This window comes from Microtus pennsylvanicus, chromosome X (genome assembly GCF_037038515.1).
Source record: "Microtus pennsylvanicus isolate mMicPen1 chromosome X, mMicPen1.hap1, whole genome shotgun sequence".
Lineage (NCBI taxonomy): Eukaryota > Metazoa > Chordata > Mammalia > Rodentia > Cricetidae > Microtus > Microtus pennsylvanicus.
Genome location: NC_134601.1, coordinates 52,399,544 through 52,423,534, shown reverse-complemented (window position 1 = coordinate 52,423,534; position 23,991 = coordinate 52,399,544). Strand labels below are relative to the sequence as shown.

At 39.0% G+C, this 23,991-nt stretch overlaps 1 protein-coding gene across 1 annotated transcript; it reads right to left on the bottom strand.

Moving 5' to 3' along the window:
- Positions 1–2,864: 2,864 nt before the first annotated feature.
- Positions 2,865–3,665, bottom strand: LOC142840339 (proline-rich protein 23A3-like). The gene has a single exon (XM_075956901.1). The coding sequence runs from the start codon at positions 3,663–3,665 to the stop codon at positions 2,865–2,867; it is 801 nt and encodes a 266-aa protein (XP_075813016.1).
- Between the last annotated feature and the right edge of the window lie 20,326 nt (positions 3,666–23,991).

Here is a 23,991-nt window from a genome sequence, read left to right as displayed (position 1 = left end):
ATAAATGACCATAGTCTCAAAGCACTCCCCCTTAAAAGTAACAAGAACTCTGAATCTAATGTAGTTTGTTTAGCTTTTCTCCTGACCATTATCCATAACAACTGGTAACCAACGTTCTAAATAAAGAAAAGATCTCCACAGTCTATTTTTTTTAGAATATGGGTGTAGTTTTCTAGGCTACATCCTGCTGATTGAGGAGCTGATAATCTTAGGGGACTTAAGAAAATTTAAAATTATGATCAAGTTCTGACTGGAGTTTCCTATAAAGCTTGATCATCTCAGCATTCAGACTTGAATCTCTTCTGGATGTAGAACTCAGACATCTGGATCATCCATGGCTACAGGACACGTCTCAGGTGGTATTCCATGATCAAACCTTTTAATAACCCAGAATAAATCCAAAGCCTCTCATTTCTCGTGGAAACGAAAGAAAACAGTCTTCTCCAAAGCAACACAATTTTGACTTCAATTTTGAAGTTAAGGCATTATCTAAATAACCGTCTTGGATTAAGTGAGCAGCATGTATAAACAGATATCTTTTGGCAACCCTTGCTTCTTCCTCAGCATTCAAACAATTAAAAGAGAATATAATGACATACAGGATCCAGATTCACTGTGTGTTTTCCATCTTTACAAAGCTTTATTTTAAACTTCTTTCTTTTATTTTTAGTTTCAATATTTGTCATTTTGAGACAGGGTTTGTCTGTGTATCTTTGTCCCAGAATTCACTCTGTAGATCAGGGTGCCCTTGAACTCACAGAGATCTGCCTGCCTCTGCCTCTTAAGAGCTGGGATTGAGCCGGGCGGTGGTGGCACACGCCTTTAATCCCAGCACTCGGGAGGCAGAGGCAGGCGGATCTCTGTGAGTTCGAGACCAGCCTGGTCTACAAGAGCTAGTTCCAGGACAGGCTCCAAATCCACAGAGAAACCCTGTCTCGAAAAACCAAAAAAAAAAAAAAGAGCTGCGATTGAAAGTGTGTGCAACCAACTTTCTGGAATACATGTGGGGCCTTCACTTGCAAGGCTGGCGATCTATGCACTGGCAAAGGACTGGATTAAGGGTGGGGCTCCCCACTTAAAATGATTCAATCAAGACAAAGACCCTAGGATTATTCTGACTGCTCACAAATTAATTAAGATACGGTAATTAACTTAAACTGGGGTTTCAGTTAACTCCAGGAGCTGTCGAGTTGAGAAGCAAGACTACCCACCACACACGCTCTGTCCATGAAGGTCTTCTTACCCTCTTATTTTATTCATTATTCTGTCCACCGCTAATTTCTTCATTATTTTTTTTTGTTCAAGTGCATGTGTGTGTGCCCGTGTTTGGTTTTGTGTACTGCAGGCATGAAAGAGCCTGGGACAGAGAGGGTGTCCATCCTCTGGTATCAATAAGGGTCTTCTTCATGTGGGTGCTGGAAGAGTACCAAGTCCTTTGATGTCGGTGGTTCTCAAGCTTCCTAATGTCTTGGACCTTGAATACAGGTCCTTATGCTGTGGTGAACCAACCATGAAATTATTTCTGTTGCTTCCTCATAAGTATATTTTCACCATGGTTAGGAATGATGCTGTCAATTTGCAGGATCTCTTATTTGAAACCCTTGGAAAGGGTCATTTGACCCCTCAAAGAATTCTCCCCACAAACGTTGAGAGAGAACCTTTATCCTAAGTGCTGAGCCATCTCTCTGGCCATGCTTTTCTTTAGATTTCTTCCACATTGCCCAGTGTAGCCCAGCTTACCTTTGAACTTCCTCTGTTTCTGAGAGTAGGCTCCAAATCCTGAGAGAAGTGCTTTCACCTGGAGACAGGCATGCCCCACCACCCAGGGTCTCTCTGTCACTCTCTGACTCTGTCTGTCTCTGTCTCCCTCTCTCTCTCTCTCTCTCTCTCTCTCTCTCTCTCTCTCTCTCACACACACACACACACACACACACACACACACACACACACACAAACACACACAAACAGAGCCACACACACACACAAACAGACCTGTGGAATTCTCTTTCTCATAAATCCATTGATCAACCACCACATACTATGGTCTGAATAGTTTATTAATTTATAGGGACGTTGGAATTAGGAACATTGCTTTGAATAAGAACATTTGGAAGTAGGAAATAGATTTGAGTTTTTGTTGGAGAGCAAGTTGGACTTCCCAGGGATCTGGTTTCATCGGCTTGTTAGCACTGCAAACTAAAGGACCCGGGAAACTTCTTTCTGCAGGAGCTGTCCTGCTTGCTTGCTGTCTTGTTTGTTTGTCAAGGCAGGGTTTCTCCTTTAGCCCCGGTTTTCATGACAAGGTATCAACAGTCACAGTACCAGCAGATTAAGGGATATCTGGAAAGAAGCAAAGAAGCATCGTGCACTCAGGGCTAGGAACCATCTTCTCCCAATGGGGTATTTGTCAGTTTCCCCAGAGGGCAACTTGAACTGTCCAGGAGAAGGACCAAGGAAGGGACAAGTGTCCACGCAGTCAGGGGAACATAGGTATGAGACTGGCAGCATAGCAAAGCCAGTGCTGCCTTGGTTTGGGAGAAAAAGGGACACCGAGTGTTCTTAGAGGGAACCACGTATGCACTGAGGGTGACATGGAAGGTTTTCAGATGAATCCCAGAACTGGAAGAGAACTTTCTGTTTCTCGAAGGCAGCTTTTTAACTTCAGGGTTGGGATCTAGTGTCTCCCTTCTTCTCCAAGTCTTTATCATCTTCCCCCGTGCGTAGTGTGCAGCGCAGAGCACTTGTGTCCATGCATACAGTCTCTATGGTAGGCAACTGTGTGCCTCTAGGCACCCTGGGAATCCCCTAGGGTGTCCAGGTAGGTGTCCAGGGTGCTGTTTGTTGAGGCAGAAGTCGTTCCTTTCCTAGAAGACTAGTCGCCTCTGGGCCTTGCGCCTAACCATTGGGGGCTTCTCACGACTCCCAGAGGCCTGCTCTTCGGGACTTGGAGGAGGAGAAGGAGGGAGAGGCTGCAGTGGAGATCCGGGCAGAGGGCACAGTATGCTGTCTTGGAGGCTCCAGACAGACCAGGGAGCATATCTCCCTGCACTAGGAGGGCAGTTTTCACTCCAAGGATATGGCATTTGACAGGGAAACATGGGGCTGCACATGCCCCTGAAGGGCGAAAGGATTTCTGGGGCCATGAGACTTGGATCATTCATCAGCGGCATCACAAAGTCTTCCTGAGTGTCTTCATGTGGACCAGGGACATTTGCAAAGCCTTGGATGTATGGTAGAGATGCACTATCGAATCCCTGGTGTAGGGCACAGACGTGGTGGTCCTGGGGCATGTCAAGGACAGCGGCCTCCTGCATGGCTGCAGGCCAGAACACAGGCTGTCCAAGTTGGGAGGAGGCCTGGAGGTCCTCGGGGACCAAGAGGATGGTGTGTCCGGGTAGCGACACTCGCATGACCGAGCCAGGGTCCGGCTCCAGCAGCAAGTCGATGCCTTCCAGGTGTAGTTTCACGGCACAGCCGGTGGGAACGAACACCGTGGAGGTGAGCTCCTCGCTGGCAGGCCTGGCGGATTCTTCCAGGTCTGGCTGTACCAGCAGTGACCACAGGCCAGCAGGCTCCTGGAGGCACCGCCTCTTGGCAGGGTGGGCTTCTTCTGGCTGCGGGGCCCAGCGGGGCGTCTGGTAGGCATTGGGGCTTTCTGGCGCCATCCCCAGCATATTGGTGCCAATGCACTCTTGCCTCTTGGTTCCTGGAGCAAGACAAGGTCCTTTGCAGGTCGTTTACTGCAAGACACTCTGTGGACTCTCTGGGACAGAGTGGATGCATTCAGGTTGACTGGCTGATCCTTATATAAGCCTTGCTTCCGAGGAAGCCCCGCCCATGCAGGGAGGGGCCGAGGGAGGGAACCTTCAGGAATCTACTTGTGTGCACCTGGGCATGAGTGGGCCAGTCTGTTTGTGTGTGTGTGTGTGTGTGTGTGTGTGTGTGTTTGTTGTGGTCATTTTTGCTAGTGGATCAGAGAAGAAATTAACCTTTGGATGTGCTGTGGTCTGTAATGCCTTTCTTTTGTAAACATACATACACAAACACATATCTATATAGATATCGATATATATGTATAGCTTTTTTGAATTGTAAATGCACGGGGACATGATAGTCATTGAGTGTAAATATTTGATCCCAGGTGATACCTCAACGATAGTGTATTTGTCAAGCTTGCTGGAAGCCGATAAGCTTGATCCCCTATTGAAATCCAAAAGGATCAATGTGAGTACTTTAGCATACCCATAATCTCAGGTTGAAGGAGACAAGCACAGGAAGATTAGCCATTCAAGGCCAGCCTGCAACTGGGTGTGTCCTAGGTCAGTCTGTGTTCACAATGTATTCAAGGCTAGAGTGCAATGGTAAAATCATGTCTCCAACATGATGGAGAAGTTACCTTCATTGGTTAATAAAGAAACTTTATTGGCCCATTTGATAGGCCAGCCCTTATGTTGGTGGAGTAGACAGTACAGAATGCTGGGAGAAAGAAACCCAGTCAGGTAATTGCCATTATTCTCCCACTCTAGAAAGATGCTGGTTAAGATCTTTCCTGGTAAGCCACCTTGTGTTGCTAATCAAAATATTAGAAATGGGTTAGATCAATATGTAAGAGCCAGCCAGTAAGAGGTTAAAACTAGTTGGCCAAGCATTGTATAAAAGAATACAGTTTCCGTGTAATTATTTTGGGTCAAGCCAGCTGGGTGGCAGGACACAGCCCTCTTCTGCTCTTCACAACACCAACATTTAATTTATTCTCCCACATCACAGACATGGGAAAGAAATCTTTCAAAGAGGATAACTTGTTTTTTGGGGGGTTGGGGGATTTAGAGACAGGGTTTCTCTGTAGCTTTGGTTCTGGTCTTGGAACTAGCTCTTGTAGACCAGGCTGGCCTTGAACTCCCTCCCAGAGATCTGCCTGCCTCTGCCTCCTGAGTGCTGGGATTAAAGGCGTGAGCCACCACCACCAGGCTTAACTTGTTGGTTTTGAAAATGGCATACCTGCTTCATGTATAAGTGGAACCTTTGATATTCTCTTTTCCATTTCAATCATTTTGTTTTATTCTATCTGTGTTTGACACGTGAATTCATGATGTTTACTCTTTACGACTGTCTTCCTCTCTCTCAGTTCTCTCTTTCTTTGCTTTCTCCTCTTCTAGCTTATTCTCACACATACTTGAGAAAAACTCTAAATCAGGGCCACATTTCGGCTCCTTCCTCGGATTGTGTATGTATGTGTGTGTGTGTGTGTGTGTGTATGTGTGTGTGTGTGTATATATTTATAGCTAATGACATTTTGCTAACCCGGTTTTCTTTGTGGTTTACCTTTGTGTTGCTATTATGGAACACTAAACAATAGGGTCAATATAAGCAATTTGGTGACATAGGGCCTTCTTAAATCCTCATATATTTAAGTATTATAACTGTAAATTAAATTTTTATTAATATATGAAATTATGCATTCATTAATTGCATAGAAAATGGATGTTGTTTTCCCTGAAACTTTTGATGAAAAACAATATAAGCTAATAATTTTGCTCTTAAGAAAAAATTGAAACTATAGTGTTTTTAGTCCCCAGAGATTTTCTTGTAACTTGTTGTTTTTCATTTCTTTAACTTGAAATCAGATGCTAATAAATAAATTGTAGTATTCATATGGCACTTCTGATAAATTACACAGAGATATTGGCTTTAATACATGAAACATTTTTGTGTAAATTCAAATATTTTTCTTTATGAGTTATTTTCACTAGAATCAAAAAACTTCTATGTCTTTCTTCTAAAACATGGCTATTTTGTATAGAATATGCACTTACTATTTATTTCTTTTATTTTTCTTTCTTTTTTTTGATTTATTTATTCATTATATATACTTTGGTCTGCCTGTATGTGTCCCTGAAGACAGAAGTTGGCACCAGATCTTATTACCGGTGGTTGTGAGCCACCATGTGGTTGCTGGGAATTGAACTAAGGACCTCTGGAAGAGCAGTCAATGCTCTTAACCACTGAGCCATCTCTCCAGCCCCTATTTATTTCTTTTACATGTAGTGGTTCTAATGCTTTTACAGCAAAAGAGAATATCAAAATTTACATCTGGATAACCTGGCTACAATTAAATGACATTTTTGAAGATCTACCTACCTGTTACTTTTTACTTTCATCTTAGTGTATACTTCTAAAGAGTTTAATATCTCTAAAATACATGAAAGGTCTGTGGGCTAATTTCATTACATTTTCTGAATCCAGGACCATTTGTTAAGTATTCATTTTCTTACTTCAATAAAACAGCTGAAATACAGTAGTGTAATCTGATTTACTTTTTTTTCATCGGCTCATTCATATTTAATGCGGACAAATACATGAATCTAAATTTCTCCAAAATAGCAGCTTGGCTTGTCCCATATTTACCTAAAGTAACTACTAAAATGTATGGCACCCACAATGAAAACTGTCTTTTTACAAAAACTCTAACGAATCACACAGAAATTCTCCTTGCAAACTATGTGTGGAACATTAACCGTCATCGAAAATATCTTATTCAGATATTTTTAACTGTATTGTCATGTCCAAAATGCTTCATGGCCCTAACCTAGCTTCCCATCAGAATAGCAATCGTATGTTTCAGAAATCTAGAACATACCTAAAGCTACTTCACTGCCATTTTTCATCATGGCACAACAGACAAGTTGCACAGCTTATGCTGCTAACAGTCAATAGCCTCTTCCTGAACTCTGTGCATCTTTCTTCTGTAGTCCCTTGGTATTTGTGAATGTATTCTGAAAGAAAGTACAACTAACATTACATTAAATTGAGGAGCTGAAGAGTGGTCGGTTGTGTTGATTTTCTCTACTAGAAGCTGATCAGTACATAAAAACCAAACTTATAAAAAATAACATGAGTTTTGAGTTCTTTGTTTTATTTTAAAACTATGAATTTAGGAATACACACACACACACACACACACACACACACACACACACACACACACATATATATGAATGCAATAACAATTAGTCTTTTTAAAAGGCCAGGTCTTTGAAGGAGACTGGAGAGAGGTGTATGTGAAGGTGTGGAGGGAGGAAAGAGGGTGCAATGTTGTAATTAAATTAAATTATAAGCTCAAAGATAAAAATATGAATTACAGCATTTTTTATAATAACAAGAAAACTTTGAAATAATTTAATTGAAATATCAAGTAGTATTCATCATTTAACTTCTTAAGAATATTTCTACTTTTATCACATGTTGTGTTTTTGCAGGGCATTATGTAGGATTGTGAGGACTGCACATTCTCATGGTTCTGTGTATACTAGTCTCCAGCTTGTTAGTGATACTGCTTTAATTTTTACCCCCAAAACTCTGAGATGATGCTTAAATGGTTGGTAAATCTTCAAAACTAGAACTTGAAAACTTACAAAGCAAGTACCAGATCTGTATGCAGATCCATTTGTATGTGTGTTTAGTATATATGCAGTGATTTTCTTAAAATCTTTTTATGAGTTAATTTCAACTTCTGTTATCACTTTTTATTTTTTTATTGTTTTTATTGAGCTATTTATTTTTTCCGCTCCCCTCCCTGCCTTTACCCTCCCCCCTTAACCCTCTCTCATGGTCCCCACACTCCCAATTTACTCAGGAGATCTTGTCTTTTTCTACTTCCCATGTAAATTAGATCCATGTATGTCTCTCTTAGGGTCCTCTTTGTTGTCTGGGTTCTCTGGAATTATAAATTATAGGCTGTTTATTCTTTGCTTTATTGATGTGGGTTTACCCTCTCTGTGCTGTGATTACCATTAATGAATAAAGAAACTGCTTTGGACCTATAGCAAGGCAGAACTTAGGTAGGCAGGGAAAGCTAGTCTGAATGCTGGGAGAAAGAAGGGCAGAATCAGAGAGAAGCCATGGAGCGGCCGCTGGAGAAAGATGTGTTGTAATGTTGCTGGTAGGCCATGACTTCGTGGTGGTACACAGATTAATGGAGATGGGTTAAATTAAGATGTAGGAGTTAGCCAATAAGAAGCTAGATCTAATGGGCCAAGCAGTGATTTAATTAATATACTTTCTGTGTGATTATTTTGAGTCTAAGCTAACTGAGTGGCTGGGAACGAACAAACTCTCTCTTCCTACATTTTATGTCTAAAAGCAACTTATGAGTAAGTACATATTATATTTGTCTTTCTGGGTCTGGGTTACCTCACTCAATATGATGTTCTCTAGATCCATCCATTTGCCTGCAAATTTCAATATGTCATTATTTTTTGCTGCATAGTGCTTCATTGTGTAAATATATCACATCTTTTTTATCCCCTCTTTGGTAAAGGGGCAATTAGGGTTAGGACTGGGGTTAGGTTAGAGTTAATTCAAGATTTTATACTATGAATAAGCTCATACATGAAAAAATAAAATTAAGAGAACTTCTTCAGCAGTGTTATAAATTACTCAATGGACCTGTTTGGATTCACAGAATTAAGGTGGAACTGAAACTCAAATCAAGATTTCAAAAAAATATTGTGTTAAATGTATATAACATAATATTTCATAAGTATATAATGCAGTGACATTAAATATATAATATATAACTCTCATCACTACCGGCTATAACCTAGAAATTAAATCAGTTCCAGCAAAAACTCTTATCAACCCATAATTTCTTTTCTTCCTACTCCAGTCATTGATAATCTCTGTTCTCTTTCTGTATCTTTCTATTTATCTGTTCTAAGTACCTCATATAGGCAGAAATAGTAGTGCAAGGAGAGAATTAACTCTGAACCTGTGTTTTTCAACCTCCACATGTACAGCATGGCATACTGACATTTTCCTTCACATTCATCACACACATACACACACAGGAAAATACCTTGGCTCTCATGGCCCTATGAAATATGAATGCAATACATAATCAAATGTAAATATTTTTATGGTCAGTGACTATTTAATTGAACATATCAGTTTGTTTGCTCATCTCTCATGGACACTGATGTTCTCTCCACTTTTTTGCTATTGTGAGTTATGAATATTGCTATACAGACATTTTTCAAATTACCAGGTTCTTATTCTTTTAGTTATGTACCTAGGAGTAAAATTGCAAGTTCATATGTCAGTTCTGTTAGGCTATGTGAGAAGTTGTTTGTCATTGTGATTACATTTTACATTATCACCAGCAAAGCATGACTTACATTTTTTTTATTGTTTTCATTGAGCTATAAATTTCTGTCTGCTCTCCTCCCTTTCTTCTCTCTACCCTTGTACCTTCTCCCATAACCCCCACATTCCCAGTTTACTCAGGAGATCTTGTCGTTTTCTCCTTGCTATGTAGATCTATGTATGTCTCTCTTAGGGTCCTCTTTGTTGTCTAGGTTCTCTGGAGTGTAGGACTATAGGCTGAGAGTCTTTGTTTTATGTCTAAAAGTCACTTATGTGTAAGTAAAATTGTATTTGTCTTTCTGGGTCTGGGTTATCTTACTCAATATGATGTTTTCTAGATCCATCCATTTGTCTGCAAATTTCAAGATATCATTTCTTTTTTGTTTTTTACTATTGAGTAATACTCCATTGTGCAAATGTAACACATTTTCTTTGTTCATTCTTTGGTTGAGCACAGGCAAGAACAGAAAAGGTGTAAATGATAACTATTGTCCATCCAAGCGTACTATACAGAACAATCTTCTGAGTGGCAGTAACTTTTGTAAGTGTTACTTTTGATAATTATTAATATTTAGAATATATAGAACTCTTAAATCAACAGTAAAAGCATTGATTCCATTATAAGCGAAAGACTTAAGCATTTTCTTCAAATATAAAAATAGAAGCATAGGAAAACATGCTCAACATCATTAGTCATCAGGAAAATGCAAATCAGCATCTGTGAGATGGCTCAGCAAGTGAAGGTGCTTGCTGCCAAGTCTAGCAATCTCAGTTCAATCCCAAGCTCCACATGGTGGAAAAAGGAAACTGATTTCTGGGAGCTATGCTCTGACTTCCACTCACACATTAAAAAGAATTAAACTAATTTAAAAGTTTAACACTAGAAGGAAGGAAGAAGGGGGAAGAGGAGGGAAGGAAGGAAGGAGGGGGAGGGAGGGAGGTAAAAACAAAGAGAAGAAGGCATGAACAGAAAGACAGAAAAAGAAATACAGAAATAAAAACACAGTGAAATAAAATTTTACCCTCTCAGGATGGCCTTAACTTAAAAACTGAAAATACATATAGTTGGGGACATTATAACTCAGCCACTTGAGATTCATGTGTTAAGAGTTCTGTTTAGGTCTGTACCCCATTTTGTTGGATTATTTGTTCTTTTAATGTCAAGTTTCTTGAGTTATTTGTATATTTTGGGTATCAGTCCTCTGTGTTCATGGCAGCACAGCATTAATCATAATAGCCAGAACCTGGAAACAGCTTAGATACTCTGTGTTCAGCTCTTTCAAAGTTTTGACCCCCTTTACATATCTTGTACATGCAAAGTTATATATTTCTCAAATCTAGAAATTTTATTTTTATTTATTTATTTATTTATTTAAAGGATTTCTGCCTCCTCCCCGCAACCGCTTCCCATTTCTGATTTTTTAAATTGATAGTCTTATTTCATTGTTTCTAACTTTTCTTTGTACATGTCACCTGTGTACTCTTTGATCATGTTTAATGGCTATGCTTAAAGTCTTCACATAGTACATTTATAATAGCCAGGTTTGCTTTGATTGGTGTTATTCTGTTGAAAGGACTATTCTTTCCTTTTCCTTTGTGTGTTTGAAGAGTTTTATTGTTAAAAACTGGCCCATTTTAATCTTATAAAACATCTCTGAAGTCTAATTGCCTTACTTGGGGTTTTGAGGCTTTTTTTTAATTGTAGGAAATATTTCAGGATGTTTTATGCCAGATTTACTGTGGCTCAGCCGCACAGAAAAGTAACTATCTTTCCCCTAACAGCCATCCACTAATAGCTACTCAACTAGAGGTGCAGCTTTGTGAGCCCCTCCCCCATCCACACTGGACTATTAACAGTTTTAATCTTCTGTGGGGTCTTGTACCGAGAGCCACAGCTTCAATGTGTTTGTGAGTATAGCAGCCCTGTCACGCTCTCTGTTTTGCAGCAGTCCTCCACAACTTCCAGCTCTTGTGATCTTTAGGTCCAATCTTCCATGTTGTCCTTGCAGCCTCAGTGGCAGGAAAGTCACATGGATTAGCTCAGTTAGACCTGAGACCTCCATGGTCACTTGTTTTCTGTATTATTGTAGTAATAGGAGCGGTGGGGCTGTGCCCCCAACACCCCAGCTGCCTGCACGGCTAGCTTTACCTGAAATAATTACACAGAAACTGTTTTCTTTTAAACACCGCTTGGCCCATTTCTATCTAGGCTCTTCTAGGCTAGCTCTCCCACCTGGACTAGCCCATTTCTAATAATCTGCTGTAGCCCACGAGCTGGTTTACCAGGAATGATCTTAACCTGCATCTGCCTGGGGTAGAAGAATCATGGCGACTCCTTGACTCAGCTTCTTCCTCCCAGCCTTGCGTTCTGTTTACTCCACCCACCTAAGGGTGGGCCTATCAAATGGGCCTAGCAGTTTCTTTATTGCTTAACCAATGAAATCAACAGATTGATATATGACACTCCCCCATCACTTCCCCTTTTTCTGTTTAAACAAAAAAAAGAAGGCTTTAACTTTAACATAGTAAGATTACATATAACAAAACAGTTATCAAGCAAGAATTACAGTTACAATATTTATATCTATTTTATCTTTTATCATAACAATGGAAAACTATAACTATCTATCCATTCTTCAACTCCATCAAAGACTCCAGAAGGATATAATATTACCTAACAAACACGAAGTCCAAAACTTTAGAAATAACAGAGACATATCGCTGCCTGGACAGTCAGTTACCCAAAGTTCTTTTGTACCGTTGGGGCATCCATCTTCAGCCTTCAGGCCCATAGTATCCAGCAGACATTTCCATAAAGCAGAAAATTCCAAAGACAGTTCAGTCACTTTCTGCTGTGTCCTGTAGAATGTCTTGCAGACTCTTTCATGAGTCATGAACCCCAAAAGATCGTCTCACCTTTAGGCAAGTTCAGCAGTCCTCTCTCTGAGGGTTCTGTGTCCATTTTATGCAACAGTCCAGGCAAGAGCAGTTTCTTGCCCAAATGGCTATCAAACTCCATAAGGATCCTCTTCGATGCCCATCTTCCTCTCGAAGTAGATTGGTGCCGCGAGGAGCAGACATGTCTCATTGTCATGAAAAGTCCTAAGTTATTAAAATATTTTAAATGCCATATTCTGTAGCCTTTGAGAGATATGAAGAATGCCGATCTGAAATATATCTCTATATATCTAGAAAATCTAACTAACATGACTACAAGCTTGACTATTACTGATGATTATCCATTAACAACCTATATTTCTTAATTATACAGTACATTTTTAAATGAACTACACAATCACAATACCTTAATCAAGATCAAGAAATACATATACATATAACAAAATTGACCTTAAAGTCCATACCAATGCAAATTATTCATACCTATATCATTTCCCCCTTTAAATGTAAAAGAACATTTATAAACAATATTTTGGGAATATGGGCACAGTTTTTTCTCTCCAAACAGCTTCCTGCTGAATGGGGGCGTCGTTAATTAGGTCTTTCATGGTATAACCTGTGTGCTAGTTTCATCTCAGTTGGCAGTTGAGTGGTGTAATTTTTTGAGGGTGTTCACAGGAACTTTTCAGGGGGTCGTGGTCTATCATACCAAATTGAGATAGATGCAATCCACAGGGTCTGGTCCTCTGTGAAAACAAATGAAGACCCTCTCCAAAGCATCATATCCTTAGACCCAAATTTTGAAATCGTAATACCCTTATATCCATTCTGGTTTAGCTTGGCAGCCCATGTAATGAAATGTCTCTCTGTACTTAGCTCCTTTACAGTCAAAAATTTTAAAGAAAACACAATGTACATAATCCAGACTTTCTGTGAACTTTTCATTTTTACGTGGCTTATTTTTCTTTATTTCTTTTAATCTCTTAACTATCTGTACTCTGTCTCTTTAAAGACTTTACTTTTTTTTAAAACCATTAACTTTATTCTCTATATTCTTTTTCTTCTCTCTCCCAAGCCTACGTACATTCATCCAACAGTGTGACTCATTTAGTGGTCTGAATCTGTCCTATTGTGAATCTGCAATTTTTTACTATCCAGGAGCACTTTTGATTTGCGCCTTTAAATCACTAGGCGCTTAAGAATCTAAGCTGTGACATTCATAGGTTAACTTTTTGTTTTTTGAGCGTATATCTTTGACCTGGAATAACTCTGTAGACCAGGCTGTCTTTGAACTCTCAGAGATCTGCCTGTCTCTGCCTCCCAGGAATTGGGATTAAAGGTGTTTGCTACTACACCTTGAACTCACAGAGATCTGTTTGTCTCTGCCTTTTAGGCACTGGGATTAAAGGTGTGTGCTACCACGCCTTGAAGTCACAGAGTTCAATCTCCCTCTGCTTTCCAAGTGTTGGGATTAAAGGTGTGTACTACCACACACAATAACTCTCTCTTTTTTTAAGAACTTCAACTTTTAGCCTGCATATATTTTTAACACACAGTAAACCATTTAGAAATTTTCTTTGTCTTTGAATCTCTCTTTACTGTATCTCTCTCTGTTTTTCTGACCACATGAGTCTTTAATTTACCAAGCAATCTCAGTAGGACTAAAGCCGTGGCTTTGATGGCTGGATCCAGCCCATTCCTTAGCTTTTCAGCCTCATGGCTGAGGTACTAGCTGTAGCCATGTTTATAGCCACAACTCTATGGCATTTGTCACGCCCTCTGTTTTGCAGCAGTCCTCCACAACTTCCAGCTCTTGTGATCTTTAGGTCCAATCTTCCATGTTGTCCTTGCAGCCTCAGTGGCAGGAAAGTCACATGGATTAGCTCAGTTAGACCTGAGACCTCCATGGTCACTTGTTTTCTGTATTATGACCAGTTATGGGTATCCATGTTAACTACCATCCACAGCCAAATGAAACTAAAGATGTTTGAGAGCTGCACTGACCCATAGGTATAAAGTTAACTGTTTAGAAGACACTTTGATAATGTTTAGTTAGCAAAATATCAATAGTGGGTTCTCTCCTAGAGTCTGTATACTTCTAGCCACAGAAACTGATCTGGTTTCCAGTACCAGGTATGAGTTTTGTCCTGTGGAGTGAGCCTTAATTCCAAGCAGAAAGCAGTTATCTTTATAACATTTGTGCCAATATTGTAACTAGTATTGCACTCATTATTGTGGTTCACAGATGGGAAAGACTTTTAATACCCTGTAGCAGCCTGCATAGCACATTCTGGTACTACTATGAAATCTAAGGAAGCTTCCAGGCCAGTACCAATTTGATTTCTGTATGTCCTGTGACTAAAATGTGTAGTATCTTCAGAAACATAGTCTTACCATATTGTTTTAAAACTTCATTTATATTGCAGCATTTGCCAGTACCCTATTTCATTTTTGAGACAGAATCTCAGTATATAGCCCACACTGTTTTGTGGGTCTCTGAAATAGACTCTATTCCCAACCAACAACTGAAGGGGAGGTATCCAACACCTGGCATTGTGCTTTTGGTTTGCTAACCTTTGGCATATGGGAGAAGCATTATCTAACCACTGCCATATATATGGAAGCTAAAAAATTAGATTTTCATATGGCCTTTTCAAAAGTCTTTGATGTTAACTGTCTCTCCATCACCCAGCTTTTCCTCCCTACCCACCCATTACCCTCCCAATTTAAATGTTTTCCTACCATCATTACGCTTTTCTTCCTGGCCCCATCTCTATTTTATTATTCTGCTCTCTTAAGCTCTTTCTCTCCTATCATCATTGGCCCATTTCTATATTCCTGTCTTCTAAATGTTCCCAATTTAATCAAATAAATCTACAGATTCTAAGCATTAAAATATGGAGGGCTAGAGAGATGACTCCACAGTGAAGAGCATTTATTGTTCTACCAGAGTGCTTGAGTACAGTACCCGTATGATGGCTCATGATTGTCTGTAACTCCAGTTCCAGAGAACCTAATGCCTTCATCAAGCTTCGAAGGGTACTGCGTACACATGGTGCAATACATACCTGCAGGAAAAATAGTCATATATAGGAATAATAATAAATAAATATAAAAGATTGAAAATCGCCAGCTTGTACAAGATACATACTATGACTGGAGTTTGAAGTAATCCATAAATACGACAATGTCTTTCACTGTTGCAACTTTCTTCTGGAAGGTTAGCTGGGCTAATAACTGTATGTGGTTATTATTATTCCTGAGGGACCTACCAGATATTTTCTTAGAGCTCATTTATTTTTAATAAGCATACTTGCATTCTAAATCAGTAATTTAAGCAAATATTAGTAACAATCGTTTATTATCAAGCATTATGTCCTCCATATCAAAAGTATTTGCTATGTTTTTTCTGCAAAGTTGTAAGAGAGCTTGGTGGGTTGGGTATGATCAAAAACATTGTACACATATATGAAATTCTCAAAGAATAAATAATACATATATTTAAAATATATTTACAAAGTGACAGTAATACAGAAAGTGTGGTACTAATGTAAGGATAGTCAAATATTTAGTAGGACTTTCTTGTTAGACTTTCTTTTTGGGATTTCCAGCTGCTCCCAAATAAGGACATGGAGACTTATTAATCATGAAAATTTGGCCTTTAGTTTAGGCTTGTTTCAAAAGTAGCTCTTATAACTTCAATTAACCTTTTTCTATTAATGTATGTACTGCCATTTTGGTCTGCCTCATTTATTGACTCCCTTCTACCAGATCCTACCACCCCTAGAATAGTAAACACATAACATTAAAACTTCTGCACAGGTAGTTTCTTTAACCTAAGATGCTGTTAAAATATGTATTTTTTTCAGTGAGGTACTTTATTCCTAGGAGCACTTCTATGTGGATTTCATTTCACAGAGGAATAATATAGATTACACCATCACAAAGCTCTTAAATATTAGAATTTGCACCCAGCCAGTTAAGTCACTAAGCTTTTGACTTTAACTTAAAGCTACAATGGAAAAACTTATGAGTAATGATGATAATGTAAATTTAAGGATGGAGAGAAATAAGCCAAAATGTTTATGTTTGAAAGCATCTAGGAATGAAGGGAGAGAGTCAGAACGTATAGCTATTCTTGGCTGTCAATTTGACTATATCTGAAACTAACTAAAATCCAAGTAACAGGGTACACCTATGAGGAATATTTCCTTAATTAAATGATTTGAATTGGGAAGATCCACTTTTAATCTTGATCCTTTGAGGTGAGAAGATCCACCTTTTACCTGGATCACACCTTCTTCTGGCAGCCTATATGAAGAACATAGAAAATGTAAGCTTGCTTTTGACTGTTCTAGCTCTTGCTGGAAAATTCATTTCTTCACTGGCATTAGAGTCTACTTCTTTAGGATTCTGGTGAATTCAGAAGACTGGCTGAGACATTCAACCATGTAGGCTGAACAACAACTGGATTCTAGGATCTTTTGTTGGTAGACAGCCATTAAGAAAACTACTTCTCTTTTATTCTTAAGTTAGCTGAATGGTAGTAGCCAAGTCTTGTTTAATAAAAGGAGGAATCATTAACAAAAGTGGTTTTGGGGAAAGTAACACTTGCTTATAAGTTAGGATTCTCTCTGGAGGCATAGATTGTATAATATCTCTATCTATCTATCTATCTATCTATCTATCTATCTATCTATCTATCTATCTATCCATCTGTCTATAGACATAGATATGGTGATGGAGAGAGAGAGAGAGAGAGAAAGAGAGAGAGAGAGAGAGAGAGAGAGAGAGAGAGAGAGAGAGAGAGAGAGAGAGAGTATTAGAATGGCTCGCCTCACAGGCTATGGTACAACTAAAATATGTGTTTGTATGGCAGACTATTTCAAATGTCAGTTCTTCGTTGATACCATTCATGACCCAACAATATAAATTGCCCCTGCCAGTTGAATTTCTATTATATTATTCTACATATTTATTATTACAGTTATCCTTATTTTATATCCTATTTTTTCTGAGTTGGGCCAGGTTAGCCTGAATAAATTAGTTAATGGATAAAGACTTTTCAAATAAGATCATAATTACCTATACAGTTGAGGTCATCACCTGAAAATCGAGGTCATCATGTACCAAAGAAACTGGAAGAATTATTTCAATGAAAGAGTGTCTGAGTAGGGCACAATTTCCCTCTTAAAGTGTGAATTTCCCCAACTCTTTGATTGTAGCTCCTCCAGTATTATGGGGACTTCTGTTCCAGGAGTAGTATAGTTAATCTTCACTGTGAAATTGATGGAATTTGTAGTCACCATGAAGAGAAAAATCATCTTTGTGCATCTCTATGAGGGATTACCTAGATTTGGATAATTAAAGTGGGAAGACTCAGCCTAAATGTGGGAGATGCCAACCCAGGATCTGAAGGCCTTTACTGAAAAAAAAAAAACCACCACCGCCACCACCAACAACAAGAAAACTCCCCCCAAAACAGGAACTGGACACAGTGACTGACCTTCACTTCCTGACTATAAACATAATGGACCAGCTCCATCTTTCCTCAGCCATCATGCCTTTTCCAGTGTGATGGATGGTAACTATATGCTAGAAACCAACCTTCCTTCCTTCCTTCCTTCCTTCCTTCCTTCCTTCCTTCCTCCCTCCCCCCTCTCTCTCCTTACCTCCCTCTTTTCCTCTCTTCCTCTCTCTGTCCCTCTTTTTTCTCCTTCCTTCCTTCCTTCCTTCCTTCCTTCCTTCCTTCCTTCCTTCCTTCCTTCCTTCCTTCCTTCTTCCTTCTGTCCAAATTGCATTTGTCAGGATTTTTGCTGTCTCACCGAGAAAGTAACTAATATTTGTGTGGGGGAAAAACTTCAGAAAGTTGTTGATGGAATAATTGTAGTTCCAAAAACTACCAGTGATCTGAGGTTTATGACATTTATTCTTCTTTCTTCATTATCAATTCTAGATTGCCACTCAACTTTAGAACTTCTAGTGGTTTGGCATGGCATGCTTACTTGGTGATTCACACACCTGCTGATGAATGATTATGGGCATTTTTGGCTTTTCAGAGTGTTCAAAATGTATATCATTTAAATTTTTTTTTCATTTTATGCATTGTTTGTGAGGGATAAGGCACACATGCCATGGCACATGTGTGGTCAGAGAACAAATTCTAGGAGTCAGTTCTCTTTTCATCTTGTCATTTAAGAATTGAACTCAGGCTGGCATTGGCAGCAAATGATCTTAACTAATGAGACAACTTTCCAGCTCTTCATATTCAGTCTGTACACTCTAGACATATTAAACTTGTGATGAAGCACCTCACTGGTTAGCTCACGCCAGGTTTGCCCTTTATTGGACAGAAAAAATACCTTAAAGTGTTTTCCTCACAAAATGGCAGCAGGAGCATCCACCGGAATTGAAAAACTAAATGTGTCACTGAAACAAATTGAAGGGTGATGAATATTTTATAGAAATGTTTTTAGGTGCTGAGAGAAAACTGCCCATAGCCCCTTTCCCAGCCAGTATATTAAGGCAGAAAGAAAATAGCCAAAGCTTCAAATAGCACCGTCAAAGTATGTCTGTAAAGCTTAATTTAATGTTTTATTTAAACTCTGAACTTAAAGTAGGCAGAATTCCTCAAAAAGACAATCATTCAATATGCCTCTAAATTCATAAAATTTTACTACACTTGGCCTCTAATAACTTTTTGCTTCTTGGAAAATTATGACTCACTTCCTAGAAGAAATGTCTGTATTTCTATTAAGAGAGCAGTGTATGCATACTCTTTTGATGACTTATAGAGAACTAAGACTCTAGGTACTAGCATCAAACAGAGTTTAAGCTTAGCCATATGAACAGACAGAGTAATTAATCAATAAGTTTTGATGCAAACAAACAACAACAACAAAGATGAACTAAATGACAAACTCAGGGAGCACTTTAAAGACATTATATTCTACTATAAATTATATGAATTTAATTTGTGATTTAGGACCCAGCATTTTTCTAACATCTCCATGTAATGTGTCATTCATCACATTCCATCCTTTCACACCCTACCTCACTCCACCCCACCTCATCTTACCTGCTATAGCTAGAAGATACAGTATCACAATAGACTTCCTGGTCCTCTGGCTCTGACAATCTTTACATGCCCTCTTGATGTAGGTGGGTTTTCTTTCTATGTATTACTTTCATTGGTTAATTAATAAAGAAAACTGCTTGGCCTGATAGGGCAGAATTTAGATAGGCAGAGTAAACAGAACAGAATGCTGGGAAGAAGGGAAGTGAGTGAGGCAGATGCTATAGCTCTTCTCTGAAGATGGACGCAGGTTAAGATCCTTCCCGGTAAGGTGCTACACAAATTATTAGAAATGGGTTAATCAAGATGTGAGAATTAGCCAATAAGAGGCAGTGTTTAAAAGAATACAATTTGTGTGTTGTTATTTCGGGTATAAAGCTAGCCGTGCAGGAGCTTGGGGGGAACACAGCCCGCAGCTTCATACTACACCCTCTTCTGAGATATTTCCTGTGCTGTAGGTATAAGAGTTTTGGTATAGTTGTTTCAATGGGGGATGAGCATCCCACAGTTCTCTCCATTTTGACTACTTATGGCTTTCTATAACGATCTCCATTTTCTGTACAGAGAAGCTTCTTTGATGAGGGGTGAGAGGTATATGTTGTGGAATATTATTTTAAGATGTGTTACATTTGTTTACGCTGTGGAACATTTGTTTTAATGATACAAATATGTGTTGCATTCTTTTATGTTTCATTTGTTTAACTTTGTGAAGCTGGGCTTACTTGCCTGTCTAAAACACCTGATTGGTCTAATAAAGAGCTGAATGACCAATAGCAAGACAGAAACAAAGATAGCTGGGCCTGGCAGGCAGAGAGAATAAATAGAGGAAGAAAAGGAAAGGGAGAGAGATCAAGAAATGAAAAAGAAGAGGCCAGCCACCCAACCAGCCATGGAGTAATAGTGAAAGTAAGATTACAGAAGAAAAGGAAAGTGCCTTGAGACAAAACGTAGGCCATATAATTTAAGAAAAGAAAAGCTGGCTAGAGCCAGGTGGTGGTGGCGCACGCCTTTAATCCCAGCACTTGGGAGGCAGAGGCAGGCGGATCTCTGGGAGTTCGAGGCCAGCCTGGTCTACAAGAGCTAGTTCCAGGACAGGCACCAAAGCTACAGAGAAACCCTGTCTCAAAAAACCAAAAAAAGAAAAAAAGAAAAAAGAAAAGCTGGCTAGAAACAAGACAACCTAGGCCGTGCATTTATAAGTAATAATAAGCCTGTGTGTGTGTGATTTATTTGGGAGCTGCGTGTTGTGCTCCCCGAAAGATCCAAATGAATAAAAGACAAACAGTAACAGCTGTACTTATCTGTGGGAGTAAGTAAAAATATTAGAATGGAGTTAGCAATTATAGTGATTCAGGACACTAAAAATGGAGTTGCTGCTTTAAAATCTGTGACCTTTTTGGCTATGGGTAATTCACTAGCTTTCTATTACCAGGCATGTTTCCCCCTGTTGAATGGACCTTATATTCAATTGTACAGCTATTGGTAACATCCAAGATAAAATTGCCAGTATTTCACCATTGTGCAAATGTTACCATTCTATTAAGTGTTTTCATTGGTCTTATGTATTTTATTAATCCTTAGTAAATTTAATATAGTATATTTTGATTGTAATATTCCTGTACTCCTCCCAACTCCTGCAAGATCCAACCCCTCCTCCCTACTGACCCTACTTTGGGTCCTTGTAGTAGGAGGCCACTTGTTCGTTCCTGGCTACCCAAACCATGAAAACCACCCAGAAACTATATTATTTGCAATACTGATTGGCCAACAGCTTAAGCATATTTCTTGGCTAACTCATATTCTAAACTAACCCATCTCCATTAATCTGCGTATCGCCATGTGGCTGTGGCTTACTGGGTAAAGTTCTGTCTGCGTCTATCTCCAGTGGAGCTACATGGTTTCTTCCTGACTCTGCCTACTCTCTCTATATATCTCTTTCAGACTGGCTTTACTCTGTTAAGCCATTGGCTGAAAGCAGCTTCTTTATTAACCAATGGCAATAAAATATATTCACAGCATGCAAAGGGGAATCCCATATCAGGTCCTTTATAAAACACTACCTTGAAGCAAATATCCTGATTATCTGGCACTTATATCTTTCTGCATCCTCTTCAGTAATATTCCTCGAATTTTAGGTGTAAGAGATTATGTTGTTAGTGTATTAATTGGTAATTGGCATCCTGAGATCAGTTGTTTTCTTCATTTAGACTAGTTCTGACTGTCTGTAATGAACTGTTACTTTCCTCTAATGAGAAGGGAGAATTAACTTATCTGTGGGTATAAGGAGAAACGATTAGAATACACATAGAAACTATACTGGTTTAGGAAAATGGCAAAAGTAGGTTCTCCACTAGGTTCCATGGCCTCAACTAACCATAAATATTTGGCTAAGTTTATATAGAATTAGGCATGGATTTCCTCCTATCCAGCCGTAAGACCAATTAGCACCACTATTGCACACATGGGATAGTTAGCCATTTTGGTTATTGTTGTGGTTCATAGGTATTGCCTTTCTTTTCTCCACTGTAGTATCAGGGTGGAGAGAGCAGCGAGCTGCGTCCCAGCTGCCTGGCTAGCTTAGCCTCCAAAATAACCACACGAAAATTCTATTAATTAAATTACTGCCTGGCCATTTAGCTCTAGCCTCTTATTGGCTAACTCTCACATCTTGATTCAACCCATTTCTAATAATCTGTATGTCACCATGAGGGCCACAGCTTACTGGGAAAGATTCAGCATGTCTGACCTGGCAGCTTCATGGCGAGTGGCTCTTTGCCTGTCTTCTTCCTCCCAGAATTCTGTTCTGTCTACTCCACCCATCTAAGGGCTGCCCTATCAAAAGGCCAAGGTAGCTTCTTTATTCAACCAATGAAAACAACACATAGAAAGAAGACCCTCCTACACCACTCCAGTGCCAGTTTTCATAGTACCTTCCAGTATTGTGAGTGCTAGACCTCAGGGAGGAAGATTCTAGGTTCTTTCCAGCTAGATTCCTTCCAATTTTTTGTCATCAGTTTGTGGGATTTTCAGTGAAAATACCATTACTGTTTTATTCTGGAAGACAACCAAGAGCAACATTAACAGCCTATAATGTTTTAAGCATTTCTTGACACTCCCCCAACAACAACTCAAGGGAGATTTCCTATACCTGGTATTGAGGTTTTTGTTAGATAGTCTGTGGATTTTAGGGAGGAGCCTTATTGTCACCCAAAGTGGCATAACTTCAATTAAACTATATGCATATCTATATTATCTGTAACTGTATATATATATATATATATATATATATATATATATATACACACACACACACATTTTTGAGACAGTGTTTCTCTATGTAGCCATGGCTTCCCTGTAATTCACTTTGTAGACCAGGTTAGCCTCTAACTCCAAAGATCCACCTATCTCTGCCTCCCAAGTGATGGAATTAAAGATATGTGCCACCACTGCATGGCTGTATATCTATATTTATATCCATCTATGTATGTGTATATAATTTTCAACAAATAAGATTCTTTACTAACTTTTCAAATATTCTTAGTGTTATTTATCCCTCATCCTTTCCTTCTCTGTGTTGTTTGTCCTGCCCCCCTCCAAGGTAAATTTCTCCTACCTATTTGTTCCATTTATCCTTTCAAAATAAGACCACTGCCACAGTACTTTTTTATTTTCCCAGTATCTGCAGTTATTCTAGTTTATATAAGTTTATATATTCCTCAAATATAAAGATATGGATTTAGGAATTACAAAGATGACAGAAGAGACTTTATTTGTGTTGAATTATTTAGTCCTGACAGTAAGTTTGTAGGATAAGTACTATTGTTATCTACATTTTACAAATATGTTGGTTGTGACATGGGGGGTTACTTGACTTACCTAGACTAATTTATCCACACACCATATTGTGTAGATAATTTGCTTTTTTCTTATATTTTTAATTAAAATTTCTTCTTTGAGCATTTCAGTATTTTATGTACTGTATGCATATCACTTCTACCATCCCTGTTCTCATTCCAACTTCTCTCTGGTGCCCCCATTCCCTTTTCAAATTCATGATATCTTTTTAAATATATACATTCTCAACTGACTCAATTTAGTGTTGCTCATATGTGTATGTATGTAGGGTTGACCATTTGGGATTAGGTAATTTATGAGGGGGATCATACCTGGAGAAAACTGATTTTCTTTCTTTTAGAAGTCTCTGATTTTCTGCCCATCCTCACAGGACTTCTATAATCATTATACAAGATATGCTCAGGCAACATTATTATTGAGATTCCATGGCTGTAGTATCCATGTCATGCCTAGGAGGCACTATATCACAAAAGCAACCTGAAACTCTGGCTCTTATAGTCATCCCATTCTCTCTATGGCTCTGTTGTGCTATTCCATGAGCCTCAGGTATATGGATTGCATTGTAGATGTATCAATTGATGTAGGGTGTAGTGAGGGGACAAGGCCTGCTTTTCGTCTTGCCTGGCTCCTGCATGGCTAGCTTAGCCCCAGAAATAACAACACACAAACTGTATTCATTTAAACACTGCCTGGCCCATTAGTTTCAGCCTCTTATTGGCTGATTCTCACATCTTGATTAACCCATTTCTAATAATCTGTGTAGCACCACATGGTGGTGGCTTACTGGGAAAGATTCAGCATGTGTGACCTGGTGGCTGGCTCCTTGGCGTCTGACCTCACTTCACTTCTTCCCAGCGTTCTATTCTATGTACTCCATGTACCTAATTTTCTGTCCTATCAAAGGGCCAAGGCAGTTTCTTTATAAACCAGTGAAAGTAACACATAGACAGATGACCCTCCTCCATCATTTCCCCTTTTTCTGTCTAAACAAAAAAGGCTTTAACTTTAACATAGTAAAATTA